The sequence below is a fragment of the Triplophysa rosa genome, linkage group LG7 (assembly GCF_024868665.1).
Source record: "Triplophysa rosa linkage group LG7, Trosa_1v2, whole genome shotgun sequence".
NCBI lineage: Eukaryota > Metazoa > Chordata > Actinopteri > Cypriniformes > Nemacheilidae > Triplophysa > Triplophysa rosa.
Genome location: NC_079896.1, coordinates 10,746,870 through 10,771,735, shown reverse-complemented (window position 1 = coordinate 10,771,735; position 24,866 = coordinate 10,746,870). Strand labels below are relative to the sequence as shown.

The 24,866-nt window shown below is 40.0% G+C and overlaps 1 protein-coding gene across 1 annotated transcript in view; it reads left to right on the top strand.

The window, feature by feature from the left end:
* Positions 1-24,866, top strand: part of nos1apa (nitric oxide synthase 1 (neuronal) adaptor protein a) — a 142,398-nt gene that overhangs the window by 60,740 nt on the left and 56,792 nt on the right. Inside the window, exon 5 of the mRNA XM_057337145.1 lies at positions 19,871-19,979. Within this exon, the coding sequence (XP_057193128.1) occupies positions 19,871-19,979 (109 nt within the window). The remainder of the gene's footprint in view (positions 1-19,870; positions 19,980-24,866) is intronic.

The window sequence follows — 24,866 nt, the reverse complement described above, 5'->3', positions numbered from 1 at the left end:
AGCTTTGTACTTCAAAGCTCAAGTCTGCACACAGTCAGGAATACAGTCAACAGTGTAGAATTTCCTGTAAGCTTTTATTTATTGTTATTAAAAGCTTTCTTTCCTCAGACTTTCTATTATGATTTGTTTCAGCAGTTAAGTGTACATGAAAGATTGTTACTTCTTATGGGAAATCTGTTCTACGCTCTAGTGGTTCAAGGGGGTCTAGTTTGCGTCTTATTAAAGTCATTAAGGTGTCATTTTCATCTGAAAGTTGAGCATTTAATCATTCCCTTCAGTGGTTCCTGTTAGGCTTGTTGCAATAGTCTGTGTCACCGGTGATACACGGTGTCCACCCGCCAACCGATTACACAACTTGTCCTCCGTGGCACTGAACCGTAAGTGGAACAAGTGTCGCAGCAAAGATCAGCAGCAGGAGTTAGATTTTAGATGTGAGGAGAGTGAAGTTCTGACTGGCAAGACGATGGCGGAGGCTTTTCTGGCAAAGAACATGTAGTAGAATATGTAAGCACTGTTACCAAGTTTACCTAGTTCCTGTCATTTTTTACTATTAATATTATTAAGTATAGATGTTTGCTCGAATTTCGAATTACTTTTCATTACTTTATATTTTTTACAATTTTTTATTTTGTATGTAGGAATTAATAATATTTGTTGGTGCAATGATGTGCTTTCAACTTTGTTTCAAGTTTATCGAAGCATTAGATTTCAAGTTTTATTTATAGTTTCAGTTGTTTTTTCAAAAGCACAGTTAGCTCTGTGCATTTTTATATTAAAGTCACAATAAAAAATACTAAGGAGTACTATACTATACTATAACATACTATAGACCCCTTTCTTGCCGACGTCACGGCTCTAGCTGGAGGCAAAACAAAGGGAAAACTGGAGGTGGCTAATACAAACCAACACAGATTCAGCTACATAAGGAGTTTAAAATATCATCTTGTTGTGTTGTTTAGTGCCACAATCGACAGAATACAGTCTCCAGTTTGATATTTTAACACATACCTGCTGCCACTGCCAAACAAAAACAATGACGACAGCTGTAGTTAAACACAATAAAACTAGAGGACTGAACCGAAACGATCATCAAAAATGCTTGCGTTTCACTTAGGATTTAAAAGCTACTGTCTTTTGTTGGTGTGGATTATAATTTGGGTATGTGTCTAAAAATATCTCACGTATGCCCAAATCAGAAACTGGGGAACAATGTTATTTTTCACGTAAGTTAACGTTAGCTTTTGAACTCATAGGGTATGCTCGCTAACTTTGTTAGTTATACAACTAGCAACTATCGGGCAGAAACTAAACATAGAGGAAACTGTTTGTCATCTCTTTTTCTTTAGTTGTCACAAGTGCATTAATATAAAGGGAGAGGGAACAGTGAGAATGGTCATGTTATGTATCAGGTTTGTGTTCAAGATTCACGCATTGATGTCTTTCTACACCACTGGAAGGTTACGATTCACGGTTGTGCTCACTTGTGACTCGCCCAGGCCGGTCAGTGTCGCTCCGCTGGAACTTGTGACGCAGAGCAGCGCTGTGGCGTTTCGTATAGGAACCCCATTCTGACGGTTCGACACAACGTCGAGAGACTGACAGAAAGTTACGTATGTAACCTCAGTTCCCTGATGGAGGGAACGAGAGGTTGTGTCCTTCATGCCACAACGCTTCGCCGTCCGCTGCAGCGACCGGGAATGCCTCTCATGTTCCTCAGCCCAAAGGTGAATGAATGGGCACGCCATCTTCCTTTTTATACCCGTATGTACGGGGCGGAGACTGGCATGCTTACGCCATTTGCTAACTTCATTGGCCTTTTAAAAAGTACAGTCAGAGATGATAGGTTCTCAAGATTCTCCATTCTGTCGGTTCGACACAACGTCTCGTTCCCTCCATCAGGGAACTGAGGTTACATACGTAACCAAGACGTTATCTTTTAAAATTTAGTTTCAAGTGAATGTATCCTGTTTTCAAATGTTTGATGTAGTGCCTGGATCATTAAAAGAAAAGCCATAACACCCCCCCCCCCCCACTCCCTTTTGTCCTGGTTTCTTGATACCATCATCAAAAGACCAGAGCCAAACCTGGCTCCAGGGGGCCTGGATTTGGGTTGGTGCTCTCGCTGAAAGTGTTGATAACCTTTTGTTTCTCCATGGGATATTTACGACTCCTAAGCTTCAAAGCAAGCAAAGGAGATGTGAGAAGTCTCTCTGTTTTGTCTCACCTGGAACTTAAGACCTATGATTTATCCAGAGAAACTTCTCTGACAAAGCTACACTAAACTGTCCTTTTCTATAAATATATGTAAATATCTATGTTATCTGTTGGCGCTCTTGCCATTTTAAATAATCTGTAACTGTTAATAGGCAAGTTAATTCAGGCTTTGTTTGTATTCGTACGTCCGAATGAATCATGACTTGATGCAATTTAAACCCGGCATATTTGATACCTAAATGTTTGTCTCTACAATTCTTCCTTGTTTATATATATTGTGTGACCATAGAACACTTTATATTCATTATGTTATAATTTGGACTGGTATTTTGTAAAGTTGCTAGGAGGTCATAAAGATTAGCTGTTGAGTGGACAAAGAACCTCTTCCCTGCTCAACTCTGATTGGTCGATTCAAACTCGGGTGTATGAAGTAAAATATGGAGACTGCCCTTTTCCATCACTGGGGGGAAAGAAGGAACAATGGACTTCTGCTGCCTTGCACACCTGGCTGAGCCACGCAGCTGGTCACGAGGCCCGGAATTTTTCAGCAGGACTCAGCAGGACATGTTTTACCTACCTCGCGGCCATTCTCTCTCTCTCTCTCTCTCTCTCTCTCTCGCTCTCTCTCTCTCTCTCTCTCTCTCTCTCTCTCTCTCTCTCTCTCTCTCTCTCTCTCTCTCCTCTCTCTCTCTCTCTCTCTCTCTCTCTCTCTCTCTCTCTCTCTCTCTCTCTCTCTCTCTCTCTCTCTCTCTCTCATGTGGAGTGAGTAGAGCTTAATAAACAACCATATATTCATTAGTGATGGGTTTTCTGTGCTCAACTTATATACTTGGTCCCTTAAACTGTGTTTGATTTACGCTACCTTTGCTCTAAATCCTGTTTGGTAAAGTCACGTTACTTATGGCCATGAGATAACATAAAGTGTATAATGTCATTGATGCATTCGCTGGACTGAATGACTGAAATTGATGTTTTAAATAACTCATTTCGTGAATGTGATCTTGATAGATCTGGTGGAGAATCATATTTGCTGAGCTAAGCTCATCGTTATTTTAACAGGCAGCTAAAACCGCTACATTGAATATTTTTATTGAAAAACTCGACACAAATACTGATTCCATTAGCAGCAAGCAATGCATGCTGGTCGTCGTGACAACAGCAAAGCTCAATACTGCATGTCATTCCCGCAGAGCTTGAATACAGAAGTGAATCAGACTTTCATCTTCCATTGCTGTTTAAAGAGACCCCTTGAGATCATTTTGTGGCAAGTGTGTTACTGGAAAGCTTTTGTCGTTTAGTAGTAAATTACATTTTACAAATTTAGCTTTAACCCTTGTGCACTGTGTGACAAGCAGAGCAGGATGAGGGCCGTGAGGGAATGGCGCGAGGCGTCACTCGCGTCAGCTGCCCATTGCACCGGTCTCGCATCTCTCACGGAGGAGCTCCGGAAGCATAAAAGGAGGAGCGACAGCAGTGAAGGATGAGAGAGAACCAGGCCTGGACTTTATGTTATGTTTTATTATGTTTGTGTGGCCGGCAGTCGACCGTGAGGGAGCGGTCGGCACTTTACTTTCGTTTTGTTGTTTGTTTATTTTATTAAAAGTTGTTTAATGTTTGCCGGTTCCCACCTCCTTCTTCCTTCCTTACTTTGAAATGGACAAAAAAGTCAATTTTGTTTTCTTTGTCGTTGTTGTTGTGTTTATGCAAACATCATGAATTTTGGTCATAAAAACTCATAAAAAAGGTGTGTATTTTTATTGGAATTGTAATATTTTGCTCTATTTTGCCTTCATAAATGTTTTTTAAACTAGGTACATACAATTGTAAGACTCGGGCCCATTCGGACAAAAATGTCCTCATTGAAAGCCATTCAAACTACAAATTTTAACTGTTTGCCATGCAAGCATAAATCATACATTCCATATAAAAATCCTTTGATTATGTTGGCAAAGGGTTCAAAATTACAAAAAAATGAATAAATTTCAAGAAAATTCTCAAATGTGTACCATTTACTTGTTGCTTATGCTATTTTCTCCATTTAAGTCTATGGAGCATTTCAGTTTTTCTGTTTCTGCTGTATTATACAGCACGGCAGGCAAACCGAACAAAAGATACAGCTATAACTGTGTTTATGTGTTGATATAGATGTCAAAGTGTGGTTTGCATGTGTTTACTGAACTTTTTTTGTTTGTGTGTATGTATACAGTTTGAAAGAAAGACATCATATTTTACAGCAAATCACAAATCCAACACCTTATATTCAAGTCAATGTAGCTTACTGAGATTTGAAAATATTTTTCATTCAAACATGTTTTTTTATCCCTATTCATTTTTAATAGTTTTTTTTAACTGAGATAAAAGGTGAGCTTGATTTTTATGTAGAAGTTCAGAACCCCCTCAGTACAGTTCTCACCATAAAGGCATAATAGATGTGGCATTATGTAAACAAACTAGGTTAAAACTCTGAAAATGAATGAAGTTTTGGTAGATATGATCTAGAAAGAATCTGGTTAAAAAATTATAGTAAAAGTAGAAAAAAAATATATATATAATCATTTTTTGAGGGTTTTTGAATGTGGACATTTTTCTCCATTTTGAACCGAAGTGTGATTTTTTTTAGAAAATCCGACACTGCTTAAAAATAATGATGCAATAAAAATCATGTTGTTGTTAATTATTAACATATCCAAGACTGTAATAATAAAATTTAAAAAATCACATGTAGTATATAGAAAATATTTAGAATTATTTGTTAACAAACTAGTATTTAAAGGGTTAAAATTCTAAAAATGAATGAATGTTTGGTAGTTATGATATGAACTGATTCTAGTGACAAAAATAAAGTCATTGAAAGTGTGAAAAAATATGGATATATAATATTTTTATGACCGTTGTTGGACATGGACATTTCTGTCCATTTCAGCCTATGTGTGAGTTTTTTTCTTATCTTACATGGCTCAAAAAATAACAATGCATTAAAATTATTGTTGTTTAATAACATATCCAAGACTGTAATTATAAAAATGAAATGTATAATTTAATATATAGAAAATAATTCGAATTATTCATTTGTTTCATGAAAAACAACAGGGTCACCATGTAAACAAACTGGTACTTAAAGGCATAAAATTCTAATGAATGAATGTGTTAACATTTGTAGTTATGATAAGAACTGAAAATTGTTATTGAAAGTGTGAAAAAATACGGATATGTAATATTTTTATGACCATGTTTGGACATGGACATTTTTGTCCATTTTCAGCCTAAGTGTGAGTTTTTGAAATTGATGCACAAGGGTTAAATTGAAATTGCCGACGTCAGTCAGACAGTGTTGCAGATGACCTTGGCGTTCTTTGAAAACACTGATAGTATTCAGAAGACATATTCATCAGCAGCGTGGGCGATAAAAGGCCAACAAGAAAACACAAACTTGCCGACTGGAATAATATAACCATTTAACACTTGTCAAATCTGTTATGTTACAGAATATTTAAGGGAATAGTTCACTAAAAAGTCACACTCATATTTCAATCCTGTTTTATTACTTTCCTGAAACACAAAATGAAATTTCAAAATGCCAAAAAAGTACCATAGTAGTATCATAAAAGTCCATACACTGTATTCCAGATCTTTATGATGTGCTCATGCACAGAAAGTAGAAAATATAAATTTATTTTTACTAAAACTCTTTAAATCTCTCCATTGAGTGTAGGGCTGTGTATTGGCAAGTGCCTCCCGATACGATACATATCACGATAGATGGGTCACGATACAATATATTGCTATGTATTTCGATACGATACACATTTGCGATATATTGCAATACTTTAAATAGAAAATGTAAAAAGTAGAGCTAGAGATACAACATGCTGTGCACTACCGGAGGTTTTCTGTAAGGATAAGTGTAAAAACATCCCTTACCTCTGCAGAGTGGCCATGATGTGCGATGCATGGACCTTTAGATCAGAGGTTTGGGTTCTCAAACTGTGGATTGCGCCCCTCAAGTGGGTAGCACAGGGGAATAAGGTGGCTCACGCAAGTCACTTGGCTGTTGTGGTGCATTACAGTTAAAACAATGATCATGGGCAGTATAAAACCCCTGGTTCATCCGTGCTGTAAATGCGCTGGTGTCACATCCGTGAAAGCACAATAAATGTCATTGTTACTTTTCTTAATAAACTTTATGTCTAATGCACTGCAGTAGCCAAGTGACTTGTGTCATGACTTGCGAAGCCTACAAACAGCATTATTTTATATAACTCATTACTCCATTACTTAAAACCAAATCACAGCCACACATCAGCTCTGAGAGCTCCAAGCGTTCTTATATTTTTCGCCATGCTCGCTTCCACTTACTTTTGGCCGTATGTATATGACATGATATAAAAAAAAAGTTCGAAATCGATAGTGTATCGATAGTGATACCTCTACTATCGATACACTATCGATACATCAAAAAAACATATTGCGGTATCGATATTTTTGCACAGCCCTAATTGACCTAAAAAAAAACACTTTTATACTCCATATCATTTTTGTAACCTGTTTTAGAGCTTTTGCAGCACTAAACTTTGACTTTAAAAGACCTTGAATAAATCTTGTCGTATTGACTATTTTTATGTTTTATGATTTATTTTAGTCGTTGGCGTTATACATCTCTCCACTTTGTATGTAAAAGAGTTTATTTCCTGTTCCACGTGTGTTTTGAGCATCATATGGGTTTATGATTGATGACACTTCTTTTAATATAAAAAACCTTTTGGAAACTTGGTTAGACGACTGAACCGGTGTTGTTTTTGTAAGCATTCCTTGAGGAAAGTCACAGATGAACGGCATCAATTTATCTGCCAGATGGAGACCTGAGTTCTGTAGCGCTGAACCTGTGCTCCCATTTGCCAAAACTTCATTACAGAGCACATTTAGCTTGTAGCGTTGCATCCAATATTCCATGAATACATAAAAGGGCCACCACATTGGTCTTCTAAATGAACCACTGGAGGCCATGCGGATGGCGTGAGGTGTGGCTAATGAATTCTACAGAGCATGTTTCCTGCCTGGGAACGATTGCAGTCAGAACTCTCTAAACGGCTGTTGATAAAGAAAAAGCAGAGGCGGATTTCCCCTCAGCTGTGTTTATTGCGAAGCCCGAGGATTTTTTCGTTTAGTGTTACGCTTCATTACAGGAGGCTTGATAAGTCATAAGTCACATTAGCAGAAATGGTGTTCGGTGTTCTCATCCCAACATCTCACCTCCAGAACATATGTTAGAAGCCTATCTTGAAGGTATTCACTTGAAACATCCAAGTATCCCACACATTCTGATCCCTTTAAACATCTCACACAGACTGGGGCCTTTTTTACGCTACACGTGTAAGCGGTTCTTATTTGTGTTAATGGGTTACAGCATTCACACTATGCACATAAATAACACTGGGCCTGCTTCAGCTGATAAAACCTGAGTAATACAGCGTGGACACAGCCAGTCTTTTTTAAATAAGCTTTTATGAATGTAGCAATTTCTTAAACATTTAGCAACTGTTGCAGCAGGACAAAGTTACTTCATTTAAAGGTCTAATGTAGTGTTGTCAAAAGTACCGGTACTTTGGGTCCAAGTCGGTACCTAAAAATAAAAAAAGTTGTCGGTACCTAATTTTCATAAGACCCGGTACCACCGACGTACCGGGTCAACCGGGTACTGATGCTCTGTCTGACAGGTTGTCAGTCGGAAACTTTTTATAGACGCAACAAGACGTGATGAGCGGATAAGCGCGGCTCCGATCCACAAGAGATGCGCGCAGAAATACTTCAGATTAAAGTCATATCACGAAGAAAACGAACAGAGTTTTGTGGTGAAACGAGGAAGCATCCGGATTTAAGTGAACAAGTTCAAGTAAGTTTCAAATTCTGTTCGCGTTTGCATTATGAATGTTGTAGCATATGTTAAATTAAAGATTACGTTAAAACAAACGTCCCTGTTTGCGTGTTAATTTGTTAGCGCCAATGCTAATCCAGTCAAGTGTCCTTATTAACCATTTAATGCTTTTATAACTGTAATGGGGTACCGAACCAGTGGTGGTCTTGTAGGCCAAGAGCAGACCCTTGAATTTGATGCGAGCGACTATAGGGAGCCAATGTAACTTCATGAAGAGAGGGGTGACATGTGCTCTCTTCGGTTCATTGAAGACCACTCTTGCCGCTGCATTCTGGATCATCTGTAGAGGTTTTGTTGTGCAAGCAGGAAGTCCAGCTAGTAGCGCATTGCAATAGTCCAGTCTGGACAGAACAAGAGCCTGGACTAGAACCTGCGTAGCATGCTTGGATAGGAAAGGTCTAATTTTCCTAATATTGTAGAGGATGAATCTACAGGACCGGGTGGTGCTGGCAACATGATCCGTGAAATTTAGCTGATCATCGATCACCACTTCCATGTTTCAGGCTGTTCTGGAAGATGTGATGGTTGATGAGCCCAGTTGAATGGAGAGGTTGTGATGAATCTTTGGGTCGGCCGGGATTATTGCCTTAGAGTGAGCTGTTTCTATCTACGTACACAGCGGGTCCCCTTGCATGGAATTCGCCATGTTGTTTCTACAGTTTCCCTAAAGGGACAAACTGCTCTATACACTGCGTTCCAAATTATTATGCAAATTGGATTTAAGTGTCGTAAACATTTAATTTTATATTGTTCAATTAAACTTATGGATGGTATTGTGTCTCAGTGCTCTTTGGATCACTGAAATCAATCTCAGACACCTGTGATAAGTAGTTTGCCAGGTGAGCCCAATTAAAGGAAAACTACTTAAGAAGGACGTTCCACATTATTAAGCAAGGCCACAGGTTTCAAGCAATATGGGAAAGAAAAAGGATCTGTCTGCTGCCGAAAAGCGTCAAATAGTGCAATGTCTTGGACAAGGTATGAAAACATTAGATATTTCACGAAAACTTAAGCGAGATCATCGTACTGTGAAGAAATTTGTGGCTGATTCAGAGCACAGAAGGGTTCGTGCAGATAAAGGCAGAATGAGGAAGGTTTCTTCCAGACAAAGTCATCGGATTAAGAGAGCAGCTGCAAAAATGCCATTGCAAAGCAGCAAACAGGTATTTGAAGCTGCTGGTGCCTCGGGAGTCCCGAAAACCTCAAGGTGTAGGATCCTCCAGATGCTTGCAGTTGTGCATAAACCTACTATTCGGCCACCCCTAACCAATGCTCACAAGCAGAAACGGTTGCAGTGGGCCCACACATACATGAAGACTAATTTTCAAACAGTCTTGTTTACTGATGAGTGCCGTGCAACCCTGGATGGTCCAGATGGATGGAGTAGTGGATGGTTGGTGGATGGCCACCATGTCCCAACAAGGCTGCGACGTCAGCAAGGAGGTGGCGGAGTCATGTTTTGGGCTGGAATCATGGGGAGACAGCTGGTGGGCCCCTTTAGGGTCCCTGAAGGTGTGAAAATGAACTCTGCAAGGTATGTAGAGTTTCTGACTGAGCACTTTCTTCCATGGTACAAAAAGAAGAACCATGCCTTCCGTAGCAAAATCATCTTCATGCATGACAATGCACCATCTCATGCTGCAAAGAATACCTCTGTGTCATTGGCTGCTATGGGCATAAAAGGAGAGAAACTCATGGTGTGGCCACCATCCTCCCCTGACCTCAACCCTATTGAGAACCTTTGGAGCATCCTCAAGCGAAAGATCTATGATGGTGGGAGGCAGTTAGCATCAAAACAGCAGCTCTGGGAGGCTATTCTGACATCCTGCAAAGAAATTCAATCAGAAACTATCCAAAAACTCACAAGTTCAATGGATGCAAGAATTGTGAAGGTGATATCAAAGAAGGGGTCCTATGTTAACATGTAACTTGCCCTGTTAGGATGTTTTTGATTGAAATAGCTTTTGATTTCAGTAAATATGACCTCCTAATGCTGCAAATTCAACAAATGACCATTTTCAGTTTTTTACAACCTATGAAATGTTTTCAAACTCTGTTGTGCATAATAATTTGGAACAGTGCATTTTGAGTTTTTCATTTTTTTAATAAATACTGTTGTCAGTGGGAGGTTTGTTCAATAAAATTCCAAATGTACCCTAACTGTTGATTACTTGAAAATTATACTGACTGTCATTTGCATCGACAAATTAGGAAAACCAGAGAAAGATATCATTTGCATAATAATTTGGAACGCAGTGTAGAGCTTGTTTCGTAAATACGGAATCTTCTTTTGGCAAAGAAGCGAAAAACCTTATAGGGCTTCAAAAGTAGGGGTGGAGTGAGCCGCCGGTTACAATTCGCAACCTCATTTACAACATTAATTAACATTAAGGTTGTGTAATAGTGCTAGCATCATGTTAGTATACATTCAAGTGGTATAATTCAGATCCAGTGACATGTGCTTTGTATCCTCTCAGACTTGAGTTAAGAGTGAAATTGTAAAGGTGATAAGGAACCGTTTGAATTCCTCTTGATCCTTGGAGGCTTATAGTTCATTACTATAGCACCAGTGACTCATCTACCTCATTATTTTGCTAGCTTATCTTCTGAGCAGTCCCTCTGCAATAAAACTGGTTATCTTTATATACCATCTTTTTAATAGTTGTGCAAGCCTATATTAGGTGTGAAGTGCACGCTGAATGTTGTAAGGGTCAACTCTTTTGTTTGCATATTTATTAGTTGGAAGTATGAACAATTCAAATAATTAAATTCAATAAAAGATTTAATTGCATTGTTGTTATGCGTTGTTGTTGGTATCAATAAACTTACACTACACGTTTAAGGTTTAGAGACACTGTTATTACTGTTTTCTACAAATTTGCAGTTATCAAAATTATGCAGTGACACAAACTTAAAAATGTACATACCATCCAAATACATTTATAAAAATCAGAGCTCATATTTTAGCTTATTGAAAATACAACCTTTTGTCAAGATCTCAGCACTTTACAGTACACACACCGGGTATCACCAGTTTAATGAGATATTCATCTGCAATGACATTCCTGTAGCTCAACTGGCAGAGCATGAGTCTAGCAATGCCACAAGGTCACGGGTTCAGTTCCCAGGACACTAGATGATAATTGTTTAAATGAATGTACAATAAATCACTAATGTGAAAATGTGTAAATAAAATCTTGTTAAACACTACTTAGTATCGTGCATGCTAGACAGTGGTTGACTCGTTAGAAAACATTATTTTACATGCACATGTCTTGAGTGACATTTGATCTGACAGGTTTGAGATAGGTGACACCATCTATCTTAGGTTGGAGACAGTTGTGTGCGCTTGCAGATTTCCAGAGGAGGAGACACCAGAAAGAGGTCTCATTAGATGTGTTACTGGGGGCTCAGAGGAGTGGACGGATGACTCTTAATTATCGACCCGCCTGGCAGCTTCCGACACCGAGATTAAGATTCCTCTTGTCTTCCTCGCTCTTTACTGCCCTGTCGCTGTGTATCAGACACATTCATTCAGAGCAGCTGAAAGAAAGACAAAAGACATTACTGTACACATTTATCTCTTCTTTATCTTCTTAAAAAACGGGAATGAATTTCTCCCGTGTACGTGTGTGTGTTGGATGCAGAAGTACTGTGGCAGTGGGCAATATCATAACAGTGGCCTATAGGCCCCTTTTTTGTTAGCAAACATTGTGACTCGTTTTTGTGGGTGGAGCATAGGTGGAGGCAGAAAGATTCCACTGGCCGCTTTTCTAACGCTAGCGACCATGTTTTGATAGCTTGTTTTTTTGACAATGACTGGAGAAAATCCAATTTAATTTGAATGTGTAAGGTCCGTGACTGCCTGGGACTGTGACTGTTGTTGAAAATGTGAACTTTAACGGAAGGAACCAGATTGGTAGACCTGTACACATTCATTCAATAGATGGAAGAACAGTCAGGATTACCTTCCACACATACCAGATAAAGAAACCAAGTATGTATAGTAAAGAGAAACTGAGAGCATATACATGTTTAGATGCTTATAATGTACTCACAGTGGCAAACTACTTAACACACCTGACACATAACACTGTTTCTCTCCCCAATTCTACTAATGCACTTATGAAAACTGTAGAAACAGCAACAGCAAACAGTTTCCTTTGTTTAGTTTCCGGTCGTTGGCTAACTGCTAACAAAGTTATCTTAGACATGCGCTAATACGTGAAAAATAACGTAACTTGTTCCCCCAGGCGGGCAAACATAAGAAGTTTTTAGACACATACCCAAACTATAATCCATTCCAACAAAAGACAGGAGTTTATTTAACTTTAAGTGATATAAAGTTTACGGTGAAAAAGCCAGCATTTTTTTCTACTGGTCCGCTAGTTTTATTGTGTTTAACTACAACTGTCGTCCTTTTTGCTGGCAATTGCAGCATGTGTTAAAATATCAGATTAGAGTCTCTAATCTGTCGATTCTGGCACTTAATACAGCACGATGATATTTTAAATTCATTATGTAGCCAACTCTGTGCTGGTTTGTATTGGCCGCCTCCAGTTTTCCCCTGGTTTGCTTCCAGCTAATGCTGTGACGTAATCGTCACGTCAGCGCAAAAGGGTCTATAGGCATTTCTTATGTGCTTTTCTATCCAAAATACCTCCAGATTTATTTTTAAAGCGGCAATGCATCATTTATTCACCATCATGCTGTGAAAAACCTGCATGACTCTTTCTTCTGTAGTCCAAACAATGGCAGTCTTGTTGTTTGGTTACCAGCGTTCTTCAAAATATAAAAATTCTTTTGTGTAGAAGAAAGAAAGTCATACAGTTTTGGAATGACATGACAAACACAAAAAAGCTCAGCTAGTGTTAAGGCTGTGTGCTGGAATGGTGCTGGGGTTAAAGGGAAAGCCAGCTGTTTTTATGGCTTGTGGCATTGTTATGATTTGCTAATGAAAAGTTTAAATGGCTTTGTCAGCGGAAGTCCTCTTTCCACCTACGCTGTCTCTTTCTCTGTTTACCTTCTACTGTGTTTCTGTAGGAAGGACAGATCAGTCGTGTTTGTTTTAAGCTGTTTTGACAGCATTTGGTTTTCAGGTCGATCATGTGAGTTTTTCCTTTTTGTGTGTGTAACATTGCATGGGTTTGTGTCAGGATTGTGTTCGATTCATGCTCTCTCACACCCACTGTAAAACTGTAAAAGCATGCAAGTCTGTTTTAACTCACTTGGAGTGGAAATAAAAAAGACAGATTTTGGAGTTCGGTCAAGTTTGGTCTTAAAATTTAACAGTGCCTGTTGTCATCACGCGCTTTTGTTTATGTGCCAGGTATTGGATTCACCTCATTTATCTCGATGCAATTCATTGGTGCTTCGACCTAAATTGTTATTAATAGCATAAAACTTTAGTGAGACTTTTAGAACACTTTTCTACCATCGCGGCGAACCGTTCAAAGCAGTCTAAAACGGTTGCAGTTATGTTTCCACGTGAGCCTGGTTCGACACGGCATGATTACAAACTGCTCTCGGCTCGGAATTTGCTAATGAATGCATGCAGAGGCGTTATAGCTCAGTCTCTTGTGTTACCAAGGGAGCGCGTGACACGTTTGTGTTTACATTCTTAAAATTTCCGTTATCAGCCCTGCGGTGGAAAATGAAACCATTTACAGTACGTACCGGCTGGCATGGATCGGCATGGAGTGGAACAATTAAGCAACGTGAACGATTCGGCGCGATGGTGGAAAAGCGCTCTTAGACTTCTGCTCAGAAAGATTTATGATAATCACATGATTTATATATCGTCACACCATGCAACTGATGAAATAATCGTAGTAGAAATAAAAAATGCCCCCTCTTGATTTATAAAAATTCCAATCCACTCCAATCATGCTAAAGTGAGCAATTTTGTATTCATGAGCTCTTTTTGAGAAATTAGGCAGAAGACCCAACATGCACTTCGTATTTGCATGAACACTGTGACATTTTCATTAAGAGATAATAAGTGTTTGGCTTCACATGGAAAAAAAACAAATATAAAAATTTGGAAGCCACGTAATTTAGACTGTTTAAAGGGCCAGCGGGTAGGTCAGGGTACAACTCAAGGGCACGTTTATGATAATAGACTATAATAGACTATCACACAGTTGATTTGGGAAAATGAAGCTGATGGAATGTTATTCTGGAGGAAATGCAAATTTGGATGGAAATCAGTCCAATAAGCTGAAGAGGAAGGTACAATGTGTGTGTTTGGGTATTTAAAGGTCCAGTGTGTAATTTCTTGGAGGATCTATTGACACGAATGCAATATACTATACATAACTGTCATCAGAGGTGTACAAAGACCTTACATAATGAATTCACCATGTTGTTTCTACAGTAGCCCTAAACAGACAAACTGCTCTACAGAGCGCATTTCATAAATACGCTATCTCCTTTGGCAAAGAAGCAAAAACGTGACGACATCTTAATCCTGTGTCAACCAGCATAGTGCTTTGAAAGGGAAGGATGAGAGGTGGAGTGAGCCGTTGGTTGCAATTCGCAGCCTTACAGCTAGATGCCGCTAATACACTGGACCTTTAAGCAGAATATTTGTTACATGCTAAAGATGTAAATCCCTTTTGTGTACCTCTGTGTCTTCCATGTCCTTTGTTACTTCCGTCCCTCTGCAAGCCTAATCAAAACACATTCATCATCGTCACTGAAATATGCCGCTGGAACCTGACAACATGCCCATACAATCTCCTGACTCACTGGATGAGCAAGACGACATGTCAAGGCAATATTTATTTTTGTGTGGCAGGAATGAGGCCAGCAAATGATTGGACCCATTGGCACACTTTCTTCTCCAATGGAGGCGTTTAATGTGCGAACACATTCATTTGACTTGTTGGACGTGAGAGGGACAGATCCAAACGGGACGAGTTTTGTATCAGACCAGTCGTCACATCCTGAATATTTTCATCCTGAAGATGCATTTCTAGTGTATAATTACTTGAACATAGTTAAGTGATCATCATTTTGCTCTCCAGCAGTCAGCTAAATGAGGAACATCTACCCCAGGAGGCATTTGATAGCTTCTGCAAGTTAGTTTGATTGCAAGCTGAAGAGACTGATTCATGTGTGTATGGGGACACTTAAGATGATAGGACTGGGCTCGTGTCAGCTCTGAATGCCTGTCTGAAGAGCAGTAGTGACATTTGTGGGCATTTATTGTCACCCGGAGCAGAAACTTGGAACCATGGGCAGTGGAAATTGGCCTGCTGTTATTAACAGGTGCATCAATAATTCATATTTTTCTTTAGCTGCCATGTTAAAATCTCAGGTGTTTACACTGTGTCTATGAGGCCATCCACACGGAGACGTGATTAGCTATATACGTAAAGATTTTGTATCGTATTTTTGTTTCATCCTCACGGATCCGGAATTTTGGGAGCCTGAAACCGCTATTTTTTGAAACCGGGTGCCAGAAACGCCACCCTTGCGTTTTCGTGTGTACAGCCGATCCGTATATTTCCTTACGCCCCCATTCAGACCGCCAGCAACAAAGCGAGGCGATGTCATCCATTTCAATGGAGAGCCGGCGACACGAGCGACAGTGACAGTCGGCGACAGGAAGTGGGCGTGTCCAGCATCGCAACAAAGTTGATATGATGAGCGACTTTTGGGAGCGACTACTAATAGGAGTAAAGCAGAGGAGCGTTATTGAGTATTGGAACTGGACTTTGATGGTTATTGATGAGGTAGAGCGAGAACACGAGGACACAAGACCGCTGAAGAACTCATATTGAGAAATGGCTAAAGTTTATGCGCATGCTTCAATTCGTCTTCTCCGTTTTTAGTGTATCTCTGTGTGGCAGAATTACAGCGCCACATACTGATTTGGCGCTGTATACTACATCGTTTTAACTCGGTTTAGCGGTTGCGTGTGTACACAGATATTTCTTGAGACAACGCTGTGAAAAGGGAAAAAAGATCGGATTGGGAAAGCTCTGGCTTCGTGTGGATGTGGTAATAAATATTTATTATTTATGATAAATATTTGCCACAGCGGTGAGGGAGTTTGGTTTCACCAGAACAAAAACAATAATCAGACCACTCTTTCATTTATAAAGTTTTGATTTGTCTTTACTCTTTTTTTTTTCAAGTTAAAATAGATTTTAAATTTCGTAAGTGACGTGTTTCTTTTACTGAATGTAATTTAGAATGATCATTAATGTTATAAGAGGATTTAATTTATTTTCAGACTTAAACAATCAATGTTGTGGGAGAAAAACTGACTCGCCAATAGATTTTTCCCTCTTTAATTAAACTCTTGAGCTTGTTTGTCAAGTTTGACATTTCCACTGGCAATCATAGACTTTCTGAGAAGACCTTATGGCAAATTTCTTTTTAGAGAAAATCCAGATGGGACACATAACAAACTTTCATTTTCACACTGTATGGTGAAATACTAGAGCAAGTATGAAATCACTTGCAATGACCCAAAAATACACTCATTTGTTCACATTTTAATGAGATGTTACGACTTGCAGGTGATAAAAACTTTAGGCTTAATGACGCAAAACTTTCCAAGTGCTCCCCTGACTACACATTGGGAGTCACATATTTTTGTGATTCACAGTATAGTCACATTTACTGTCCTATCTGTGATGGTAAGACCTGGAAAACACATTTGTGACCCAGTCTGTGAAAATCCAAATGATTTTTGTTTGTTTGTGATATACTGTTTTCTACATAAAATCATCTATCATAAAATCATCTATCTATCCATTCATCCATCCATCCATCCATATGCAAGTGTATCAGCAGCCAAACCCATCATGCCAGTGTCAAATGGATGCACCTGCCTAGAATATATAAGTTCCATTACTTTGTCATTGGCGTGTCATATAGCCTGGTCACAGGCTCATTGCCTTCTGATAAGCATGATATGCTCATTATATGCTTAATCAGACATTCATCAAGCAAAATACCCTATAAAATAAGTTACAGCAACGCAATGGTTCGGCTGTAATATCACTCTTGTATTATGATGAGCAAAGTGGCGTGTGCGTTACATACACTCAGCAGATATTTCAGCTCCTCGTTTTGCTTTCAGACTTGATGAATTAAAGTGGCAGGGAAAAAGCTCTTAAACAGCATGTGTCATCCGTGAAATCGCTGATGCGGCAAACCTCCCCAAAGTGTCAACAGGAAAGAGAATTCAATTAATGAGCTGGGCTTCGCCGAGCTTTTTCTACCATCTGTCCAAGGCTGTGCGTTTTGACGTGTCCCCGAGCGTTCTGGCTGGTTAATAGAGTTGAGGTGATAGTTGTCTAGGTACATCTTTCCATCAATGTGATTAGGAGTGTATCGAAATCATGTACAAGCGTGCTGTTACATGTCAGTGTCATAGTGTATGCCTGGGTCTGATAGAGTTCCACATCAAGGTTAAAGTGGCCCAGAAGACTGTAGTTATAGTAAATTGCTCATAAATCAAATCAAAGTCGGACCTCATTTGCTGTTTTTGATGATGTGATCAATGAAGTATTTGCTTGCTAATGGCTCAGATAATGAGAACATTGAGTTGAGAACAATTTGAGTTTGTGCAAAAAAAGTGGTTGCATTTTATTTAGTTGTCATCTAGCAGCTGTTTGTCCTTCATTTATGCTTCTGTTATTCTTCATATTGTTTGTTTTAAAGGACTCATAAAATGAGCACTTTCAACAAGTTGGTATGATTTATTAGGGTCTTCATGAAATGTCTGGAACATATTTAGCTTAAAAACACTCAATGGCTGTGTAAACAAAACCCTTTTTGCCTCGTCAAAAACAGCTATGCTCACAGCAACCCATTTTGGTGCATGTCTCTTTAAATGAAAATGAGTTACAGCGCACCCCATCCCCCTTCCGTCCGGCGTGTCAACACAACACACGTGTAGTACTGCCATGGCAATGGTTTAGCTAAATTATGTTTCCTGAACTCCTCTGCGTTTAGTTTCATTTTAAACGTCTCAAATCATTTGTCCGGAGACTAAAAAATCCGTCACAGCAAACAGCGCTCACGTTGTGCGTGTATGCTTGCCTAAAATCCACGGAATGCGCACCTGCAGATCTCATCAGAATTACGTGGATTTTAGCGCTTGTCGTTGACAAGTTATACCGTTACACACACAACGTGAGAGCATAACTAGTATGCTGTGACAGATTTTTCAGCCTAAGGACGAATGATTTGAGATGTTTAAAACGAAACTCACCGCAGTGTTCGCCCCTGTTCGTTAGCAAAACAAACAGCTTGCCGCAGCTGAACATATTAACGCACATAATGTATTAACATTCATACAGCTAAACTCCAAGTGCCCATTTGCCAAATAACATATAAATATAGAGCAAGTTTAAAACTGGCTTTGAATGTTCTATTTAGCCCGTGACTGACTTAGCTCCCTTCGCTATCGTATGCTAACATTATCCTCCTATATATATGGTACATGTACGTCAATTCAGACTGTTGATAAATATTACTTACATCGGCAGCTTTGTCTCGTTCAGTTGGTCTCGATCCCTCTTGAGGAACAACTTTGAAGCTAATCCTGCTTGTACTGTCCCAGGTTGATAAAGCACTCCGACTTGAAGTGATTCGCGCAAACAAGCAGGTTTTTACTTATAGTTGCTGAGGGATTTCCACTAAAAAATAAATAAATCCACTTCTGTCTCTTCCGAGGTTAGGACTCTGTGCAGCGACTACATTGCATGTTGTCCACGAACTTTAGCCATGGTGTCACGTGCACCGCTGTCGCTTGTGAACACAACAATGGTGGCAGTGCCGTGGGTGGAATTGTGTAGATTAAGGGGTGGTAATATTATAATAAGAGCCTGCGTCAACGTCACATCAGGAGCGAAATCTGAACGGCTCGATTTCTCACATGCTTGCAGAGAAAGGCTTACCAAAACAAAGTTACTGGGATCTTGTTTTTCACGTTTTCTGGGTTGCTAGATGCACCGGGGACCCAATTATAGCACTTAAACACAGAACAAATTTGACTTTCATACAATGGGTCCTTTAATGACAAACAGTAGATTTATTTTATTCAAGGCATCTCTAAAGTTTTCCATTTGGGTTTTTCTGATGCCTTCGAGTTTAATTTTTATTTGACGGAGCTCATATCAGCAAAGTGCCTGATTGATTTCTGTTTGCTTGATGTCAATTATTTATTAGTTGGTTTATTTAATATTTTACACTCTGATCTGCAGTGCTGCTTGTTCACAAATGCAATAACACAGTTTCATAATTGAAGAAGTTTTAAATTATGTTTAAAGAAAGTTGTTTGCCTTTTGTAGCACCATTCTATGCACTACCAAAACACAAATAAAGGCCATTTTACAAACATTAATGGATTCCAGCCTAATGTGTTTGCTTTGAGGGTTAGGACTAAGATATAATAAGAGAAAATATTCCTGAACCATTCATATTAAAGAAACAGTTCTGTATAAATCTGTATACATTTCTTTGTTCTGATGAACACAGAGAAAGATATTTGGAAGAAACAGTTCTTGGCCACCATTGATAGTACCATAGTAGGAAAAATTACAATGGTAAGTCAAAAGTGCCCCAGAACTGTTTGCTTTCCTACATTCTTTAAACTCTTTTGTATTCAGCAGAACAAATTATTTTTGTAAAGGAATTTTTCCTACTATGGTAGTCTACTGATATTGTTTTTCTCACCCTTGCTTTCATTTGAATTCACAGGATATTCTACGTATCACACGACTCTCAAGATCTGAAGATCTTCAGTTACATAGCAAGAGACGGACAGAGCAATGTATTCCGCTGCAACGTCTTCAAATCAAAGAAAAAGGTAGTTCCCCACTCCGAGCGTTTCTTCTAGGACATTGAGTGCCGATCGTTTCCGTGGATAACACAATCCTGTCATTGAAGTTCTATTTTTAAGTGAATGAAGGCTACTGACACATCTCTCTGCCTTTTAAGCACATGTCCGCACACATCTTCTATTGTACCTTCGGGCATGTAGTTGAAAATCCCATCACAAAATGGAAACAGCAGACCTCTGCCATTAAACTAAAATGCACTTCTCTGAACAGCTATGATTTTCTTCTCAATCAGTCTAGCATGCAGAGAAGTACAGTGATTCGGCTGCCGAGCATGTATGTGAAATACAGACAGAGCTTGATGTTTAAAGCAGTAGAAATGTAAAAGGTCACTCGTAAGCTTCGGGTGGCAATCTTAACACTGAAATCAAGTGTGAATTTAGATCAAAACCTATCAGTATTTCTCAGGGGGATTCCGCATTGGAATCTAATCGTTTTCTGCTCGACTGGTTTAATTTTCTATTTGCAATTTATTAGCGACATCAGGAGAAGCAAAATTAGAAAAATATTTTGGGGAAGAGTCTGCAAATACAGTGGAAATAAAGTCTTTAAATATAGAGAGAAAGGTGCTAGACAGTATTTGTCACTCTGACGCATAACATTGAGAGTTTGTAAGGAATATATAGGGAAGTGCTTGGGGTATTAGGAACAGACAGTACTAGTGATGTATATGTAATGTACACAGTATTCTGGAAGGAAGAGGACGAGGTTGGCTGGACTGTTACTGGCTTTTATTCAGATTCAAACACACTCAAGTAATCCAACATAGGCGGGTGCTCACTCAGCGCCTCTTTAAATTCCAATCGAAAACATATAACACAGTCCTTCGATAGATTCCCAACAGTAGTCGCCTCGCCCCCAGTCCAAAGGCCAATAAACAGTCCATATCTCTCTCTCCGTCACTCTGGCTTCGTGGTCCTTATATGCGGTCGCCACACCACTAAGTGGAATGAGACGCAGGTGTTTATCATTTGCACTTGACCTACTTACTCACCACTCGTCTCCCAGCTCTCTCTCCCACTGTAGACCTCGCTAAACCATGCCCCCCTCGCCCAGGGACCAAAACCATAGGGCTCGCCCAGTCACTGTTGGATTCTTCTATTACCACCATTTCGAGCATCGCCTCTGATTCCGTCTCAACCAAAAATTGTTTGTGGTCAGGTAAACGATATAGCTGGCTGCGTGCTCTGCTCCTATCTGTTCGTACTACCTCATAATCAAGATCTCCGACTTGCCATGTGACCTCAAACGGTCCTTGCCACTTTGCAAGCAATTTGGAACTCGACGTTGGGAGTAATACAAGCACTTTATCTCCCGGTGCAAATTTTCGTAAATTGGTTCCCCTGTTGCACAGCCGGCTTTGCTTGTCCTGGGCTTGTAACAAACTCTCCATGGACAGCCGCCCCAGTGTGTGGAGTTTTGCTCTCAGGTCCAGGACATATTGAATTTCGCTCTTGCTTTGACAAGGTCCGTCCTCCCAAGTCTCTCTCAGGACGTCCAAAACCCCTCGGGGCTGGCGCCCATAGAGAAGCTCAAAGGGGGAAAACCCCGTGGAGGCTTGCGGGACTCCTGCACGGTAGGACTGCTCGATTATGACAAAAAACATAATCACGATTATTTTGGCCAATATTGAGATCCCGATTATTTAACACGATTACTTATTAACTTTTAAAACAACATAGAAAACAAATAACTTTGCTTTTAAACTGTGAATTCAACTGAAAAATAAATGTAAAGAAATAGCACAGCTGAACCACTGTAAGGAAAGGGGTGCGCTGTGGATTTATACCACAAGAAAAGAGAGGATCTTTGCAAAATGGAATGTGGCACAATAATCATTTTACCTCGATTATTTTGTTTTTGTAATTGTTGAAGCCAAAATTGACGATTACAATTAATTTTCGATTAATTGCACAGCCCGACTGCACGGTGAACAAAAGGGGTTCCAACCATTTATCCCAATTTTTGGCATCCTCGTGAACAAACTTACGAATCATGGTTTTTAATGCGCAATTAAATCGTTCCACCAGACTGTCTGTTTGTGGGTGGAAGACGCTGGTATGGATCGACTTAATGCCCAATAATTCATAAAGTTTGCATATTGTACATGACATGAACGCCGTGCCTTGGTCTGTGAGGATCTCGCAGGGGATCCCCACACGGGAGATTATGCAAAACAGCACGTCCGCAACACTCTTGGTGGAAATGGTACGGAGCGGCACTGCCTCGGGATATCAGGTTGCATAGTCCACCAGTACTAATGCAAACCGATGTCCTCTCGCTGATTGTTCTAATGGCCCGATGAGGTCCATTCCAATTCTGTCAAAGGGGACCTGCACTAACGGAAGAGGGCGCAATGGCGCTTTTGGGAAGGCCGGGGGGGTTTACCAGCTGACATTCGCGACAAGAGGCGCACCACCTGCGCACGTTCTCGTGAATGCCCAACCAAAAAAAATGGGTCATTATACAATTTAGTGTTGTCGTTTGACCTAAATGTCCCGCCATGGGATTACAATGCGTCGCCTGGAAAAGCATTTCCCGACGACTTTGTGAAACTAATAGCAGGGTCGTATCTTCCTTTTGTCTGAGCATCTTGGGCTACTCGATACAACCGGTCTTTTATAATTGCAAAATAAGGATAGGACGGGCAGAGGAGGGAGAGAAAAGAGAATCTCCAGAGAAGAGAGAGAGACAGCTGGGAGGGGTTAGCCAACCCCGGGGCACACCACCATCTAGTCCAGTTGGATGGCGGAGTCCAGCGACGTCAGTCGGTGGCACTGGACCCACTCTGCCGTCTTCCTGGGTAGACGAGTGATAAACTGCTCCAGTACCACGCGGTCGATGATGACGTCGACGTCGCTTTCGTCCGCCAGCAGCCATTTGCGGCAGGAGTCCCGGAGCTGTTGTGCCATCACGAAGGGTCGGTTTCCGCTCCGGAATGTCTTGCGTTCCTCCTGTTGTGCCGGAGAATGGCCTGGAAGCGGTGCTCCTGGTCGGTCCTTAAATCCAACAACACTTGATGTTGCTCGCGATGGAGGACCACAAGGGACGAGTTGACTTCCGCAAATGGCGTACCTGATGGAGACTGCATGGTGGCGGTGGCCCTCCTGCTTCCTTCCCGGGTTTTGGCACCAGTGTAACGTACACAGTATTCTGGAAGGAAGATGACGAGGTTGGCTGGACTGTTGCTGGCTTTTATTCAGATTCAAACACATTCAAATAATCCAACATAGGCGGGTGCCCACTCAGCGCCCATTTAAATTCCAATCGAAAACATATAACACAGTCCTTCAATAGATTCCCAACAGTAGTCGTCTCGCCGACAGTCCAAAGGCCAGTAAACAGTCCGTTTCTCTCTCTCCGTCACTCTGGCTTTGTGGTCCTTATATGCGGTCTCTCCACGCCACTTACTGGAACGAGATGCAGGTGTTTATCATTCGTCTCCCAGCTCTCTCTCCCGCTGTAGACCTCGCTAAACCACGCCCCCCTCGCCACAGTATACAAATAAGATATCAAGTTAAAAATACAGATACATAATGGCACTGTAAGAGCAAGAATGTACAAACACAACATCCCGCATTTTGCTGACATGCAAAAAAGAGTTTTGTAAAAAGATGTTAAAGGGACAGTTTACCCCCCAAAACATTTCTGATATAATTTATTCAACCTCATGTCATTTAAATCCTGTTTTGACTCTTTCTTCTGTTGAACGCAAAATAGGATATTTTGTAAAATGGCTCCGTTTTTTTTCTCAGCTACCAGCATTCTTCAAAATATCTTCTTTTGTGTTCTGTAGAAGGAAGTAAGTCATACAGGTTTGGAATCTACTCGTGTTAAGAGTCTGCAAATCCATTTCCGGGAAACTGTTATAATGAATATAATAAAGCATTAAAGTTAAGACTTAAAGACTTAAGAAAGCGTTCAACTCAAATTACTCAAATAAGTATCCCTTTTTTTTCATTTGATCTTAGCCTTGTTTTGCTTTGTTTTGTAACATGTTCAGCAAAGACTTTTAAGTAAGGCTGAGATGCACAGAACAACCACTAACTAGGCTGATTGGGACTTTGCAGTAATCTTCAAAAACAGACTTTGTTTAGTTGTACTCTTTGTTCTTAGGCTTTGGCTCAATCTTCTTAGCTGGGTTTTCTTTTAGCCATTTAGCACCCTTAAAAAGTATAATGAGTGGCAAATGCAAGGATAAGTAGCTGAGAAGAAAGTCATTATGACAGGCTAACACATGAACTGGATATTCTCCACATTCCTCTCAAGAACAATTACAGATTGCCACAGAGGCTATTGGTTATACAGGCGTGTGACAGTGGAGAAAGGCAATCAAAGCAAAAGTATTCTTTTCTCTAACCAAGACTCTTTAAAAAGAAGTCGCTCATTTGAGTAAAAAGAACCGTCTTGCCCATTTCTCGCTGGCATCGCTGTTCATTACAGATAGAGTCATTCAGAGCTTCTCAGAGTAATTGTACAGTTCAGGCACAATTGCTCAAGTGTGCCCTCAATAAACTGGAACACGTCTGTACTGATCGTTTTTCCTTTCATTGTCTTCAGTCTTCAAAACATTTTATTCAAAAATAATGGTGTCATTGATTTGTTTTCATGCACATCCGTCACAATTTTTAATTGGGTTAACCCAGGGGGTCCGTGAGGGTGCAGCAGGGGATCCGTCAATTATTTTTTTGATCACAAAGTAATTTTTGTGGAACAAAAAGGAAAACCAGTTTAACACCAATTAAAGAAGTTTAGAAGAAGTTTAGAATTTAAAATTTAGTGTTTTATTGTCTCTCTCTCATTATAATGAATGATTTAAAATTAAAATGTCATCTACAAGTGTATGACTCGATTAA